The 18,527-nt window shown below is 35.7% G+C and overlaps 2 protein-coding genes across 2 annotated transcripts; both read right to left on the minus strand.

Annotated features, from left to right (window-relative positions):
* Positions 1 to 1,684: 1,684 nt before the first annotated feature.
* LOC132564159 (myo-inositol 2-dehydrogenase-like) lies at positions 1,685 to 6,936 on the minus strand. Its single transcript, XM_060228868.1, has 7 exons — positions 6,722 to 6,936; positions 5,753 to 5,823; positions 4,648 to 4,756; positions 3,861 to 4,077; positions 3,251 to 3,369; positions 2,904 to 3,070; positions 1,685 to 1,794 (listed from the first exon to the last, which is right to left on the minus strand). Exons 1-7 carry the CDS (start codon positions 6,934 to 6,936, stop codon positions 1,685 to 1,687), a joined length of 1,008 nt encoding a protein of 335 aa, XP_060084851.1.
* Positions 6,937 to 16,669: 9,733 nt separating this feature from the next.
* Positions 16,670 to 18,506, minus strand: LOC132564995 (xyloside xylosyltransferase 1-like). The gene is made up of 2 exons (XM_060229606.1): positions 18,105 to 18,506; positions 16,670 to 17,440 (listed from the first exon to the last, which is right to left on the minus strand). Exons 1-2 carry the CDS (start codon positions 18,504 to 18,506, stop codon positions 16,745 to 16,747), a joined length of 1,098 nt encoding a protein of 365 aa, XP_060085589.1. The 3' UTR covers positions 16,670 to 16,744.
* Positions 18,507 to 18,527: the final 21 nt, after the last annotated feature.

Genomic DNA, 18,527 nt, shown 5'->3' on the forward strand with positions numbered 1-18,527 from the left:
GAACATATTTAAACGCATTTGGAAATATTTAGATGTATCTGCATATAACGATAGGCTAGCAGACGAACGTGTGTGACACAGATAGTAAAACTAGTTCTATTACATCCAGGTCATGACGTCATGCCACGAGCGGAGATCGAGAGCGCGTGTAGCTTGCCTCAACCCTAGGGTGAGATAGAAAAATCTCACACCGGTAAAACTGTGGATATCCCTGTCCGGGGTAAGAGAAAACGTTCTCTTGACACTTGACTACTAAAGCAAACAGACGTGTGAATAAACCTCGCTGTATAACTTGTTAGTAAGGAACTGGGAACAACCCTAGAAGGTTGTGTGAACATTTCTGGATAGCAATAAACCTGCATCTCCAATCTGTGGTATTTTCATGTCACAGTCGATATTTAAGGGCCTGCAATCTTGACATGTGTGATGGTCATTAGTTTGCCTGTTGGTTCCGGGTTGTAAACCCTGTTTTCATATGTGGACATGACATTATGTATTTGGATTTACCTAGCGGGTGTCGTCGAATAAGCAGAAGACGTCTTCGTAGAATCTTTCTTTTGTTCATATTTTGTCCTAGTTTTTAGAGTTTGGTTTATGATTATACTGCCATGTTGGTATTTTCTTGGTGTTTTTTTTTACCAAGTCGATCGAAAATCCTCTATGAACGAATGAGAGTCATTTGAGATTCAAAATGTTGGCTTGATGTTAGACGTTTGACGCGTCTTCAACCGGTGTTTGCCCAGGCCTATCGACTTATACCAATTGAATTCAAAAGGTAAACATGTGCCTTGCCACTATTTCATAAGATAAACAGTCTGCCATGACTTTTATGAAAATATACATATCGGATAACAACTTACTTGACGTAAGTAAAGGCTGACACTGGAAAATGTGTAAATAAAGGCTGACACTGTAAAATATGCAGCTGAGTCAAACATGCTTAGTCCGTCGTGGGTTACTATATTAAACGAGCAGTAACAGTAACAAAACTTCTCTTAGACTCCAAACCAATAAAACCGGGGCCTAATAGGGACAAACGGAAAATCGATGACCGTGCTAAAGTACAAACTTTATACATGTATTACCGAGTGTTCCGGAAAGAAAAAGATACTTTATCAACGGCACACATTTTAACTTGGTTCACTTCAGGTAAAAGCACATTCTTAAATGAGAACCAGTTTACCAAACCGAAACCATGAGATATGATGAGAGTCAACACATCTAACGTCATATCAAACACCGGATTAGGATCTTCTCGCGTACCATTAGCTGGATTAACTGCACTATAAATGGAATGATACTTTTTCGGCTTAAACGGTGATATTCAGTTGTTTGGGAAATAATATCGTTAAAGTTTTTTGTACTTCTGCGTGGTAATGTGATCGATGCAGATGCTATAACGAAGATTTTGTAACACGCTTGAGAAAATTATGGTTTTCGTACACAATACATTTTCACATAAAACAGCAAATTTGAAGTTGTCTCTGGTGGTATTCGTAACGTTATTTACTGTTTAACAATAATGAAAATATGAATAAATCACATGCAACAACTCATATTCAAAAATAGAAATCTGATTTATTCGATTGGTAGCACAGATATAAATTATATGTAATTTGCGTAAAGTGGCTAAAATTAGGGGATAGTGTGTAATGAAGATGGCACTTTCTCTGTGTTAAAATGTTCATTTCTTCAGTGTAATCACCTGTCCAGTTTTGTACGACTCTTTTATAGCGTCTATTACTTTAGCAGCTCTCTCAGAAAAAACACGCTTCACCTCTAGTTCCGCCTTTCCTGTGCACAGAAACAAGTTTCATCAATTAGCACCGCATTATATGATAATACTACCATATTTTTTATATACATAGGTATTGATCAGCAACAGGAAATAAAATGACTGAGATTCATGACTGAGACTTTAAATTTTAAAACAAATGACAAAATTACTTAATGAAGACCAATGGAGGTAAATTTGTCTATCAGTGATTTTCACACAATTTTAAAAAAATGGACAGTTTATGCAATATCAAACTAACATCTTGAATACCAGTCGCATGAATATGAAATTACTTGATGAATTATTTCAGTATCTGCTGTATGGATAAGAGATAACTCAATCTATTGCTGTTACGAGTACAAAGTGTTTGATGTACAATTAAGGAAAGTGGACAGTCCTTCCAATATTAAATGGGTGATGGGAAGAGGTGTGGAAAATTACCTTAAGAGTGTAAAATAAAGCGGTGACAGGAAGGAAAATCGATATCAAGACCTCAAAAGCTACCTAATAAAACCAACCATAATCCATACTCAAATTCAAAAGTACCAGTTCAACAAGTCCAGAGTGAATGTACTCTGCTTCACCGACGAAACCTGCCATGTAAATGCAAATAAGTAATGCAACGTTCTCAAATAAGAACATGGTATACAGCTATGGAACCAACTGACAAACTAACCATCATCAAACACGTCCAGATTCATATAAAAATAAAAACACTTTACATCAGCCTACATCGCTTGAAACCATGTGTTATATATTTGACTGTCTATTGGTGACCTCTTGCATGAAAAACATAATATTGGAATTAGGCCCTTGAATATCGAATCTACTGCGACATATAAACACCATAAGTTGGAGATGCCGGGATGCTGCTATCCAGAAATAAAACCTCACAACAGCAAAGTTGAAATCACGCTTATACAGCTTAGTGGTGAAAAGCTGTCCATGTTGGTTTCGTTGCAAGAAAGGATCAAACGTAATCATTGAAGCGGGTTTGTTTCTCCTCAACGTTTCATTGGTAAAAGACACGCAAGAAAACTCCAGTTATCCAGAGTGTCCACTAAACTCGCCTCGTGCGATCATGCAGTGCATTACAACAGACATGATTCGAAATATAAGTACAAACCTTGTATAACATCAAGGAAATGCTCTTGTTCGGATGTGTAAGCTTGGTGGAACCTTTCCGGGAACGTTGCATGTATTTGCGCCGCACCCTGGTAACTTGGCGTGTAAGTCTTTACTAACGAAAGTGGTTTTGCATCAGTTACTTCCATTCCTGCAGAACCTGACACCCTGCAATTTGTTATATTTCAAATGGGGAAAATTATATTACATTTAACAAACGACTTTCTAACAAGTTTAACGTAGCCATTAGAGAAAAAGACGTTAACAAATCGGTTAAAAATATTTTTGTTACTTTAAATGAAGTCATTTTTAAATATTCATTAAATGCCATGTAACAATTGGTCTTACTCTAGTCTGACATCATAACCGTAAGGAGAATATCTACAGAAATCCAGAATACCAAGCATTCCACATGGGAACCTCATCAAAATTCCAACCGTATCAACGTCACATTTTTCTGCAGCTTCCTGTATAAGAATGATATGTCTTATGAAGATGACAGAAAACAACTTGGTATTTTAGTGTGCACATCTTAGAAAAACATGGGAAAGCACTACTATATAAGGATTTATGACACAAGGAACCAAACGTACAAGAAACTGATATTAATGTTGAACCCTGAAAAAAGGAAGCAAAGAATGGAATAATCCAGATAAATATCACATACTGAAGGAAATGAAAATTTGATGATAGATTTTCCATTCATGTTTATAACATTAGCAAAAAAAATGCATTAACTATTTTATCCGTGTACATATTTTGACCATAATGATATTAGACTATTATGTTTGTGTTGTTGACTTATTTAATGTAAATAAATCGTTATTCATTGCATCAAATCTCGGTTTTATTCTGGATTATTTTGATTTATTCATTTTTGCAGGTAGAATTACGCAGTGAGAATAAATTTGAAAATTTCAAATGAATGACTTCCAGAGTGTAAACAAATGATACTCACTTTAATGTTAGCAGTAGCTTGTACTACAACAGTGTCAGGAAGAGCATCAGCGAACCAGCAAAGCAGGTCTACGTCGTGTATGAGAAAAGTCTGAGAAAGTGATGGAGCCCCCATCCACAATGGAGTGTCATGGAATGTTGTTTTGACCATGTAAATCTTTCCTAGGCCGCCCGATCGGGCCTTCTCGTACATACTCCGGATTCCAAAGTCAAAATGTCTTTGTTGCATAAAAATGTATAACAAGAATGAATTGGTTTGTCAATTTGCCAATAGAAATATCATATTAAAAATCAAAGCTGAAAAGCAAATTATTAATGCATTATAGAACACTTTAGGGATAGCAGTACCATGTTTCAGAGCAAAGAAACATGGTGTCTATATATGACCATTAATGAGTCGGTAACAGTTATGAATATTCGTATATATAAGTAACTATTATATTCATGTCTATAGTTTTATATCAATACTTTTCGATGGTATGCATATCGCATCGAAATACATATATTTAGTTTTTAAAAACTGCGTATTCGAGTTGTCCAAGAAGCATCATCATTGACATCAACGGTGTATCCCATGTTCTTCTATGTGCAGAGGTTTAAAAAAAAGGGGTATATTTTCAACGTCGAGGCGAACGTCGTTACAGTTGTGGGCTAAACAAAGTAGGTTTTGTAATAGTTTTTAAAGTCCATGATAACAGTAACTATAGCTTAATGATTTACATGAGAGCCATTAGTTAGTCTGACGGTTCGAATGAGGGCAGATTAGGAATAACATAACACACAATTACCTGTTGAATGCACAAAACAATGTAGCTCCATACTTTTCTGCATCGTCATAACATGCTTGAATATCTGCTAATTCCTCTGACAGCGGCTTTTCACAGAAAACAGCTTTCCCTTTATGAAACAAATGATATTCCCTATATTTTACATATCAGTAGTAACTACTTTGCCATAAAAGTAAACCGAGTATTCAAATGATTTCTATGAAACGAAAAATGTGAAATATCGCGTCCCGCTGTTTTCATCTTTGTAAAATTTAGCAAAGGAAGATTTATCGCTACCACCTGTTGCTTTTAAACTTCATTTTACCGATTTTCAACACATTTTAGAAGCTCAGTGGCAGGAGGATTGGAATACCTATACCAATAAAAAAAATTGCACTCTGTTAAACCTGTTATCGGTGAATGGTCTCCAGGCTATAGAGACAACCACCGAGACGAAGTTGTCCTTGCCCGTCTTCGGATGGGTCATATATACTTTACACATCCATATATGTTGAAAGGCGAAGATAATCCTTGATGCATAGGATGTGATGAGGCATTCACCGTTAAACATTTGGAATGCATTGACCATCTGCCTACTCGAGAATGTTAAAATTCTACATTACCTGAAATATATTGGCCTATATAATAGACTATGACGTACCATTTTAATTTGTTGTGTTAACATACCCATTTAAGATTTTTAACATTTATCTTTTACCTTTTGGTTTGTTTAATCTTATTTCCTTTCGGATCGCTATGTGTTTTACCATTTGATGGTCCTAATGACCTTCTGTCTACTCGAGAACGTTTTTATCGTAACATTACATGTCTAAAAACCCTTTTTGAAACTGTTAAGATTTGTAAAATTCTACATTACCTGAAAGATGTTGGTCTATATAATAGACTATGACATGCTATTTTATTCTTTTGTGTTAATATACCCATTTAAGATTTTTAGCATTTGTCTTTTACCTTTTGCTTTGTTTAATGGTATTTCTGTATTGATCGCTATGTGTTTTACCGTTTGATGGCCCTAATGACTTTTTATGTGTTGACGGCCTTTAAAAATAATAATTATAAAAAGTTGTAACGGAGCTGAATATGTGATTGAAAGATGTATACTCACGTGCGGTCAACGCCTTCCTAACAAGAGCTGTATGCGTGTCCGTCGGTGTACATACGAATATTCCTTGCACTCTGCCAAAACACAGAACGTATAACGTAATAATTAAAAATACATTTACTATTTATCGTATAGTAAGTATATGTAAAGGTGCAGCATGCATGAAAGATTCTTTTCGTATGTTATTTTTCAGAAAACAAAAATAGATCTCGTTTAAATACCAACAACCATTGTGATCGTTTCCGTGTATTTTTAAAACTTTAGTCAATACAGATTAAAATACACACGAAACATATACACTGTTAAAGAAATTCTTGCTAGCGTATTTTTTTTATTTTATCTACGTAATATAAATTCTGTCCGTTATTACGATGTTGTAAAATTCCAAAGTGCTGCAGTTGACAGTGACAGGTTATAAGACTAAGGTAGAAATACGAACATAAAAATCATTTTTACAAATTTTACATTCTCAAACATTGACTAGGTTGGTCAGATTCACGAAATCTACATAATTATCATTTTCTATAATGAAACATTAATCAAGCTTACGGCCGATGTCAATCAAGAAGACATCCGCCAAAAAACTGTTTCTCAGATAGTGATAAAACTACACGTTGCTTCATTGCGTAAACACTATAAAAAGCACCATTGATTGATTTACTCATCTGCAGACACCGTCTTTGTATGCATTATCGATAAATTTAATGTTGTTAACAATGTTGCGCTCTTGGTATGATACTCTTCTTTAAATCAGTTTTCTAAATTGAAGATGGGCGCAAATGCGGATTGATGGAAACCTACATGTGAATTTCGGTATTATTTGTGATACAAACTTTTAGATCTGACGTATCAATTAAGCACTTTTAAATTATGATAACACCAAATGAAGGAATGACACAGAATCAAAAGGTCGATTTGAGCAGTTGATTAATATGGACAGAGTTTTAAAAACTCGACATTATTTATACTTACGAGGTGTCAAGTAAAATGTCATCAAACTGGTCACTTGACGCTACTCTTATCTTTCCCAGCATTTTATGCTCCTTCATTACCATCTCGGCAATTTTTATATTCTCCTCCATCACCCACAACAAGTTGGCTTGCTCGCTTGAAAGAATGATCTTCAGATGTACCTGACCAATCCGTCCAAGACCTAATAAAGCCAACCCGACTTTGTTCGACGTCATTGTTATGCTGAGTAACTCTAACCTTAGAATGACGTCACTGAAGTATAAATGTATCTCTGATTGATATGTTTACTCTCTGAGTTATGTATTTTATCCCCAAGCGGTGAATCTCGTTTCCGATTGTAAATTCTTGCACTAGTTTATCTTGCTCATCACTAATTGCTGTATTTGGTAATTGATTTACGTTCTGGTCACAGGGAAAGTGATTTCTTCATCCCTGAAAATTATATAGGAAATCATTTGTTAGGCGTGTGGGATACATCAGAGTTTTTAACTAGGTTACGTGTAACTTTATGGTTAATTATTACTAGTTTTCCATCCTGGCTCATGAATTCACCCGAAGTTGACTTTTCATTGCATGAAATGGTTAAATCAGACACAGACAGTTACACCTTTCATTCATCCTTCTCGAAATATTGCAGTTAACATATAAACCATTTCTACATTTATATACGGATGATTCAAAAGATAACGATAATGTTGCTGCGGTCATGGTTACACAAGATGAAACATATGGATGCCGGCTACCGAACAACGCCTCAATATTCTAGGCGGAAGCACGAGCTATCTACCTCGCCCTTGAATATATTCAAATGAGAGCTGATATCCATTCAGACTCTTTCTGTTCTACAGAGTCTTAGCAATAGAAATATCGAAAATATTTTCATTCGTAATACATTAATACTATATCATGAACTTGCCTTTAACTTTCATTTGCTTTTTGCTGGGTTTCTGGGCACATGGGAATACCAGGCAATGAAAAAGCAGATCGTGCCCCAAGGAATCTTTATCATAGCTTTAACATTTTTATTGGACTACATTGACCTGTCTACTCATTATTTTTTATCGCAACGTTACAAGTCTAAAGACCCTTTCTGAAACTGTTGAGATTTATAAAACAAATTAGCTTAACTGAAAGATGTTGGTCTATTTTAAAGATTATGACTTACCATTTTAATTATTTGTGATAATTTAACCATTTGAGATTTTCAGCATTTGTCTTTTACCTTTTAGTTTGTATGATGTTGTTTCCTTTTGGATCATTGTGTCTTTCACCGGTTGATGGTCCTAATGACCATTTATGTGTTTACGGGCCGTTAAGATAGTACTACTAATTATTATTATCTTCATATTTTCAAATGAAATGTCTGCGTAAATTCTCTATCATTGATGCACAAACTAAAATATAACTATTTTCTGTCACCGCGGAATACAGCAAAATAATGTATCCCGACAACAGCAGCGCAATTGCAGGACCAATAGAGAATACATGGTTAGTTCCTAAAATATAAGCTGTGTGTTGGCGAGTTTGAAGAGCCACTTTTATCTTTCTGTCCAGCGTCCATAACGGACGCCAGAGTTCTTGTTCTGCGTGGAAATATGGTAACAAACTCCAAACTTTATGGCTTTTTTGAAGATCTACATGTTAATTACAACATGTAAAATCGCTTATTTCAACAACTATTTAGATTTCTAAACGTAATATGCTAAGTAAATTCAGAGAGTAATTCTGTCGAATTACCGAACGTGTTAAAATACCGATGTTTCCGTCACTAAATATAATGATATAAATATACATACCTTCAAGTGTCAGCTGTGTACATTGTTAATGACTTTGGTGTTATGGATTTAACTTTTTTGTACCCTGGGTTGTCCTCGGTGTAGTATCGTCCTTTGTCAAAAGCTACTAAGTAGGTCTCTACCATCACCTACCTGATAACATCTTCATATACGCTTTCTTATTACGAAACCAGGGCAGTAGGTTACATCAGATATCTTCATGTTAACAATTGATACCCTCGAATTTATCTGTACTGAAGAAAGACGTGCATGAGTAATACATGAATGTAAGAGATCAAACTCCGAACTGCAAGCATTGCTAAATTGCAGAAGAACAATTGGGTCGTATGAAATTGGAGAATATTTTCAATTTCTCGTTATAACGAGTTTTGAAAGCGGGCATTATGATAAAATTGTATTTAATAAAGTTTTCAAAGTCGTTCTTATGAAAACAAGTCGCTCTTACGAGAAATTATGTATATTATAATCTAAGAATAATACGAGTTTTAAAACGAGAAAATGATGCTTTTGATTTAGTTTATATTGTTTAACGTCCTTTCAACACCCAAGGTCATTTAAGGACGGACTCCAGTTGTATGTAATTTACTTAATCAACATCCTGTAATGGTAACATTGATTGGTTTGTTGGAAAGGTACAGTATTCCATTCCCCACCAGTGTCATTCCGACCACCTAATTAATATCTGTATCAATGCTCTTTTCATATAAGTCATCCCAATCAGAAAGTATCATTCCTAATGTGTATTCATACTTTACGACGATAAACACATGAACAACATCATATATACTGTTAATTTTATAAGGCCAGAGAGGGTAAAGGCTTTGCCAGTACCTAGATCTATATTGTTTCAATATCTGTGAAATAAAATATCATAAATGAAAAAGCAGTAAACAATTGAATGTAATACATTGAATGTGTATTCTAACAGTAAGTCTACCGTGTCCACCTGTCTAATATGTACAGGTCTCGCGAAGTAAAGTAATCGCAGAATACAATATGCTAGCATAACTAGATGGATAGGCTATGTATAGGGAATAAGTGGTAAGTGTTTTAAAACAAAAGCTGAATTTTGTCGAGGACAAAGAAAGAAAGAAAAAAGTGGCGAGCCACTAATGTCTTTCTGTCTCGAGAATAAATGTATTCTATGTATTTTGTTTACTTGTCCTGCAATACTTACTCCAAATTCATACTATCGAAACTTCAACAGTTTGTTAGGTTTGTTTACCTTTTTATTGGACTGCACTGACCTTCTGTCAACTCGATACTTTTTAATGTAACGTTGCAAGTCTAAAGAACTTTCTTGAAACTGTGGAGAGGATTAAATTCTATGTTATCTGAAAGAAGTTGGCCTGTATTATAGGCAATGACTTACCACTTTATCATTTTTTTGTGATGAGATAATTATTCAAGATTTCTAGCATTTGTCTTTTATTACCTTTTAATTTGATGTAATTTCCTTTCGGATCGTTGCCCTTCACCAGTTGATGCCCCCCTCCCCCTGCGGATAGGAGTTAGAATATATCCGCTGTATCCTAGTATCCAACTGCATGTGGTAAAAGTCCACTAAAAGGGGCAACCTGTCTGCCGTGGGTTACGTCCCGTTAGTACTGGGAGAAAGGATCCTGGTGGTTGAGGGGCGGTGATGCGGTTTGCGCTGTATTCTCAAGTAATCTCGCATGACTTTCCCCCAATACATCACTTTGGCCTCTATCCCAGTAAGATGGGTGGTCATTGTGGTCCTCATTGATCAATCGGCTGGTCATGCTAAGCCCTGGGTCGACTTTATGTCCTACGTGTCAAGTTTTTTTTTTTTTTTTTTTTCCTTTTTATTTCACTCAACCGTACACCCATCTATTTCTGTAGCCTTTATTTTACAGTTGTATCCCAGAAGGCGGTGGCTTAAGAGTCAATCGAGAGAGTTCTATTCTTTCGAGTATACTACCTGTGTATCCTTGGCACTCGTGTACCGGAGATCCGTACTGTTAGCAGTGTCTCCTTCTTGGGCTCCGAGGTGGGTGAGGTGCACGGGTAATGTAAACCTTAACACCTAACTATCGGCACGAAAAACCAAAATAAACGACCTTGTCCTTCATCATCAGTCTCAGAAGATGACCATGATTTCAACCAATTCATCGTAATACGATCGTTGGAAAAGGATAAACCAATGTCATCCGTTTCATCTTTTGTTATAGAAGAAACAATTCTATCAACATGCGGTACTCCAAAGAATGTTTAAAAAAAACTGCGGTCTGGCGAACTCCTTGTGGAAGAGAGACAAAGTTCAAAGAGAAACAACAAGAAGGTCAACCATGTTAAACGGATTAGGGTGAAGCGATATGGCAGCATCCGTGACACCAATACTTTCGTTCTTACTTTTAACACCCCAATCTTACCAAAACGTGTAAAGGTTGCCTTCGAAAGTGTTGGTGTGGATGTTTACATCCCCAACCACTGCGATGCTTTGGTTGCCAGAAATTTGGTCATCATTCTGATAACTGTAAAAAACAGAAAGTTGTGCTAAATGTGGAGTTGTGGGCCACGAAGATGGGTCGGCAGATGGTGCTTGTGATGGTCGAGCTCATTGCGTGAAATGTGGTGGAAGGCAGCCAGTATATTCAAAAGATTGCTCTGCTTGGGACAGGGAAAAAACCCTTCGCGTTAAGTATACAAACAATATTACTTTCTAGATATTAAATAGGGAAATGTCCCAAAGTCATGGAAAATGGCAACTGTGATTTCTATCCCTAAACAGGGTAAAGATACAACAGATCCCTCCAGTTACCGCCCAATATCACTTACGAGTTGCGTTTTTAAAACTATAGCACGGATGATAAATTCAAGATTAATTTGGTATCTGGAATCCAATCGCATGATATCACTCCTACAAAGCGGTTTCAGATCTAAGCGAGGTACCCGGAATGGAACGACCCTTTCAGATGTTCATCACCAGGAAATGGGTGTACTAAAAGGCAGCATTCTTTCGGTTACACTTTTTGGACTTAGAATTAACAGTATTGTCAAAAACATTATCCCCTTCAGTGGTGGGCGCTCTTTATGTCGATGACTTCATCATATGCTATCGATCTAACCATATGAATACCATCGAAAGACAACTTCAACAATGTTTGAATCGACCACAAATTTGGGCAGATGAAAATAGTTTTAAATGTTAACAATCAAAAACAGTTTGTATGCATTTTTGTCAAATTCGGAAACGAACCAAATCTGTCTCTCTGTGGTGTACCCATTCCAATTGTCGAGCAAACGAAATTCTTAGGTGTAAAATTCGACAGGAAATTGTTCCTTCCACATATAAAATACCTTAAAGTCAAATGTCTTTAGGCACTGAATATTCTAAAGGTTGTGTCCCACACAGATTGGAGTTAGCTTAGACTCTATAGAACCATTATTAGATCAAAATTGGACTATGATTCCATCGTGTATGGATCTGATAAACTTTCATATCTCAAATTATTAGAATCTGTTCATCACCAAGGTCTCGGACTCGCTCTCGGAGCTTTTAAGACCGCACCTACTATGTAGAGGCTAACAAACCATCACTATATAATCATCAAAATAAATTGGCTTTGCAATACACCATTCAGCTAAAGTCAATTCCTTCAAATCCTGCTTTTCACTTGTATTTGATCCAAAATATAAAACCTTGTTTCAAAACGAATCCAAAACCATTCCATCAGTCAGCATTCGAATTTCCGCCCTTTTACACAACACAAATATTGATATTGACAAAATTCAGTCATTTGAAACAATAGAAATTTCACCCTGGCTCTTGAATTCACCTGAAGTTGACTTTTCACTTCATGGAATGATTTAATCCGACACAGACAGTTACACATTTCGTTCATCCTTCTCGAAATCACAGTTAAAACATATAAAATATTTCTACATTTATATCCCGATGGTTCGAAAGATGATAAGGTTGACGCAGCCATGCTTTCACAAGATGAAACCTATGGATGTCGGATACCGAACAACGCCTAATATTCTCGGCGGAAGCGCGAGCTATCTACCTCGCCTTAAATATATTCAAAGCAACAAAGTTATGAGAGCTGTTATCCTATCAGACTCTCCTTCTGTTCTACAAAGTCGATAGTATGCCCTGTAACTTTACCACACTTACTACACCACTGATAGTATGCCATTGTTACTTTACCACACTTACTACACCACTGATAGTATGCCACTGTTACTTTACCACAGTTACTACACCACAGACAGTATGCCACTGTTACTTTACCACACTTACTACACCACTGATAGTATGCCACTGATACTACACCACTGATAGTATGCCACTGTTACTTTACCACACTTACTAAACCACTGATAGTATGCCACTGTTACTTTACCACACTTACTAAACCACTGATAGTATGCCACTGTTACTTTACAACACTTACAACACCACTGATATTATGTCACTGTTACTTTATCTCACTTACTACAACACTGACAGTATACCACTGTTACTTTACCACTGATAGTATGCCACTGTTACTACACCAATGATAGTATGCCACTGTTACTTTACCACACTTACTACACCACTGATAGTATACCACTGTTACTTTACAACACTTACAACACCACTGATAGAATACCACTGTCACTTTACCACATCTACTACACCACTGATGGTATGCCACTGTTACTTTACCACACTTAGTACATCACTGTAAAAATACCAGTTCCTATATCATGGTTTTCTGTTCCACTGTTGCTATAGAAATTTTACTACATGTATGCCGTTGTATGTGTACAATTTGTAACTTTACCTCTGTTATCATACCTTTGTTGGTATACCACATTTACTATAAAACTGTTGTTATACCACTGTTATTGTCTCACAATTAATGTAAGTTATGCTGCTGTACCACAGTTACTATAAAACTGTTATTGATGTGTCCTTTACTAAATAGACATGTATTTCACAAAACTAGGTTAGCTCATATCATGGACTGCTGGTAACTGCCCCATCAAGATACAATAAAGCACCTTTACAAACATTCACAATTTGATGTAAACATCTCTTTCATAGTACTGTATGTCTTTCTTTATTTTTTACTATCATTATGTCAATATTTTCAGCTACAACAATTATATTCTTCTATCGATACATCTACCAACTAGTACCACTCACAGAATGTTGGACTCCTTCACCTCTTTTTATTTTCCAACATGCAGTTTTATTAAGATGTACTAAGAACTTTTTTCTCTTTATTGATAATCCACCATCAACATCTATTGTTTAGTTAGGAATTACAAATATGACTATGATCTCTTTCAGATGGTGTTGATTTGTACGTACACTGTATTTAAACAATATGGAGCTGACAATTCAAAATATAAAATAAAATTATACAAAATGTACTGAAATCAACACCATAATCAGACATATGCACATGAAAATCACTAAAAAAAGACAGACACACATGTAACATTTTCACTCCACCACGGGAGCTCTTCAGAATGTTTATTTGGACCTTATAGAGATGTCATAGGGATGATGATGTAAGAGAACAACGAATGACACCTCAGCATATCAGTAACAATTATGAAATTTAAAGGTGCACAGATGGAAATGGTAACAAAAACTAGCATTCTACACTATTCAAATGGGGTTATAATTGGCTAATAAATTCTTATTGTTTTGTCTCCAGGTCATGTGATCTGAAGCATTCATATTTTATGAAGGAAAAACTCTGAGGTAATCACGTCTACAATCATAAATGTGTCAATTACGATTTCAGGGTCTAGACTACGAGATCAAATTTGCTGGTGATGAACCATCCTTCTAGTTCTCAATATTTTACCAGTATGGCCAACATATAATTCATAACAATAGTAACAGCATTTATAATGCTGCAGATCTTAAAATCGGTGGTTCTCTTAATGATGAAAGTAACATCATATCTAAAATTGAAGGCACTTTTGTATTATGTAAATTTAGGATGTCAGAATGGAACAAGATACAGTTCATATGTTGTAGAAAATTATTTGTAAATGTTAATCAATACTTCTATGCCTTTCTCATCAAGACGTTAGATCAAATTTGAGCGTAACACAAAATCTTACTGAGATCAATACCAAAGCACAGCATCTAAATATAACCATGCAAGGTCTTTAAAGTTGAAATATAGGTCACCTTTACCTTTATGTTATCAAATCTATCACCATAAGGTCCAGTTTAATGAATGCTACACTTTCAGAAATCAGAAAATAAATGGTAGAAGTTACATATCAACACACAGTCAGAAGACATATCTTCAGGGGAAACTGAAAACATTATCTCAATATTCTTTGTGGCGAAAATATAAACAAGAGATCCCAGAGGGATCTTGGCACCAACCATTGTTTGATCTTTATATGCTCTTTGAAAGTTGGATCTTTTCCTTTCTTTTCTCTACTCTTCTTTGTTTTTGCTCTTAATTATAAGACTAATAACATTCCTTTGCAGTGATAGCAATGATAATCTTTACCTGCCAAATACAAAATAGCCGTCTAAAAGACATTTTGTTTCTTCTGATAAGTCCCAAAATCAAAGAAGAACAAGGAGAGAACAAAGGGTACATATGTGTGAAATATGAGAGGCATCCATGCAGTATTTCTTAAGAAACAGCAATAACAATCTTTAATAGGCAAAATCCAAGATGGCTGCCTGTCAGCCATTTCGTTTTTCTTATCTGTCTAAAACTCAAACAGGCACAACTAGGGACCTAAAGGAACCTATACATGAAATTTGAGAAAGAGCTATAGAGTAGTTCTCAAGAAATAGTGAGAACAAACTTTCAATGTCAAAATTCAAGATGTCTGCCTTTTCATCAGTTTGTTTTTATGATCAGACCCAAAAAATCAAATGGGCACAACTTGGGACAAAGAGGAACCTACATAAGATATCTAAGAAAGATCCATCAACTACTTCAAGAGAGAGCAATAATAAATTTGAAAGGCAAAATCCAAGATGGCCACCTGTTGGCCATCTTGTTATTCTAATCAGACCCAAAATCAAATGGGCATAGCTAGGGATCTAAGGGGATCCTAAATATGCGATTTCAGAAAGATCCATCCTGTTCTTCTTAATAAATACTGATAACAAACTTGCAAAGTCAAAATCCAAGATGGCCACCTTTCAGCCATTTTTCTTTCTGATCAGTCTCAAAATTACATGGGCACAACTAGAGACCAAAGGAAACCTACAATTGAAATTTGAGAGATCCATTTATTCCTTTTCAAGAAATAGTGATAGCAAATTTCATTGAAAAATTCCAAGATGGATGCCTGTCAAAATTTCTGTTTTATTTATCAGTCCCAAAATTAAACAGGCACAACCAGGGACCAAGGGGAACCTACATATGCAATTTGAGAAAGATCCATCCAGTACTTCTCAAAAAATAGCCATAATAAAAATTGTTGACGGACAGACGACGAATGGACCACGGACGCAGGGTGATTTGAAGAGCCCACCATCTGATGATGGTGGGCCAGAAATATTGTTAAATGAGGTTTTTGTTTTGTTTGGCCGGTTAGTTGACTGGTTACAAGTCAGTGTTCTGTGGATGTGTGGATATTTTGCAACAAGTACAAGTATATTAACATGTAATATACAATGATATAGAAATTCTTGTTAAAAATTGTATAAATCATAAATCTGTGGTCCCTCACTGCATAACAAACAATAAACTAAAATCTTTCTATTGTAAGTATAAAAATATTCGATAAAGATCAATAAAGACTTATAATATATCTTAATCTTGTATCACACAATATTTTGGTTAGAACACGTACCTGAATTTAGACACACAATTTTGGTGAAAATAAACAAAGGGCTGCAACTCTTACCATACAGGTAGCAGCCGCACAAGGCCCTTTGTCTTTTTCACTAAGTGCAGTTTACAACAGTTCTAACAATGAGAGATTGAAAATGATAATAAAATTTTTTATATGAATTAACTGCTTTCCTATAATGATATTTAGAGCAGATCGCTTTAAACATGATGAACTGATTCATGAAGTGAGTCTGAACCAATATCTTGGAAACCACAGGGACTTGACACAAATTCCAAACCCACAGTCAATATATATGTCACTATGTAACATACATATGGACTATGGGATAGGAATTTGTGCCAAGTCCCTGTGTTGAGAAACACTAGTGTAATGGAATTTAGTATGATATATTTGTATCTGTCCACTATAATTACACGTACTATGTCACCTTTTCCCAGTCTAATACAGGGATAGCTGTATTACAGTTCCCATGAAATATATTGATTTTACCTTCACATTTGAAATAAAGATCAAACACATCCTGGTAACCTTTGTCTCTCCACCACTCACACAACTGTCTATTCCATGTACATGGTAAAATGTAAAACAAGTTCTCATGTTCCATGGAAACCAGGGAGAAAAAATCCTGATCACCCAGGTGACCTTGGAATGAGAATTTAGTGGTTAGAGACTTCACTGAAGCTGCAGTCAGTAGGGAGTTATACTGCTCTGAATTTCTCATCTTCTCCAGGTCTAGTAGCAGCACGCCACTATTGAAGCCTGTCAGACCACTTGGGGGTGGGTCTCCAATACGAGTACCAGGGTGTTTTGATCTATATAGTGAAAAAGTGTGGCGATATACTGGCTGGTTCTCACGGGCAATGCCCATAACATTGGCATCTGAAAATTTGTAAAACTCTTCATACAGTTCTGCTATATCAGCATTGAATTTAAGGTCTGCATCCAACATGATAACATTGGTAACTGTCAGTGGTAAGACTTTATGAAGTGCCATAGAGAGGAAGAAAAGGGCATCGCTATAGTAGGCACCTGGTTTGTAACTGAAATAAGGCTGCATCTCCTTCACAATCTCATGTAACTCCTTTGCTAAGTGCTCCACGTCCAAAGATACCATCTGCAAAAATACAGCAATTCTGTACAGTACATTGAGTTAATCATTTTTCTTCTTATACACAATACATACCTTGAAGGTATAGATATAAATTTCATCATGAGAGTATTAGGATGTCAGCTGAGTAACATATGAATAGAGAATGCATGATCAGTGTCTTAAAATGTAAGTTGTATATTGGCAAGGGTGAAGAAAGGAAAAGTGGTGAGCCACTTTTATCTTCCCGTCAAGAGTAAAAATGCAGTTTATTTTAAGACAGTGACTGTGTATTCTATTTATTCTGCAACACTAATTGAAAATCAGTCCATAAAAACTTCCACAGCTTTGTTGTTCAATCTTTGTTTCCCTGATGTATATATGTAAGTAATGTGTAGCATATTTATAATATAAGCTACAGGTCTGTATATATTATATCTAATATTTATTTTGTATTCATATTACATAACAAGTATAAACTGCCAGTAACAGGATGTCACTGTAAATATATATGTGTATAAGGTGAGTTTTATTTATCATGTATTGTAATAAGTCATTCTATTCTTTCAGGGATCTTCACTGTTAAATATGATGAAATGACTTCCACTAGTTGATTGTTGATTGGATGCCCAAACCCTTGCTGTGTAACAGTAAGGTAGATATAAGAGATGATTTCACATTTCCGTATTACCGTATACTTTGCGTTGTATTTACTTGCTGCTTCTTCTATGATGCGATCAGCAAGACCTTTGCTCTCATCATCTCCAATGATATATAGTGATAGAGGTACAGTGGCCCATTTGAATATGGAGGATACCGTTACTTCAAAATTTCGTTGTAGTCCTCTATTATCTTTAGCCTTGCTAAAGGTTATAATGACATCAATGTTGTAAAGTTTCTTCCGCACAACGTCCCGCTTTGTTGTAGTCTTCGGCCTATCTTTTGTGGTCTTCTCCTTGTCATTGTGTCTGTAGTAAACCCGATTGTTCGTCGTAAAAGTTGTTGATGACCACGGCCAAAAGTTAAAAAGAATGTATACGAAGATGCATCCAACAATTAATATTAGAATCTGAGATTTCTTAAAGTAGATCATCTCTATAATTCCGAAGCCTAC

This window comes from Ylistrum balloti, unplaced genomic scaffold (genome assembly GCF_031769215.1).
Source record: "Ylistrum balloti isolate Yb309-2 unplaced genomic scaffold, AGI_CSIRO_Ybal_v1 Utg369570, whole genome shotgun sequence".
NCBI lineage: Eukaryota > Metazoa > Mollusca > Bivalvia > Pectinida > Pectinidae > Ylistrum > Ylistrum balloti.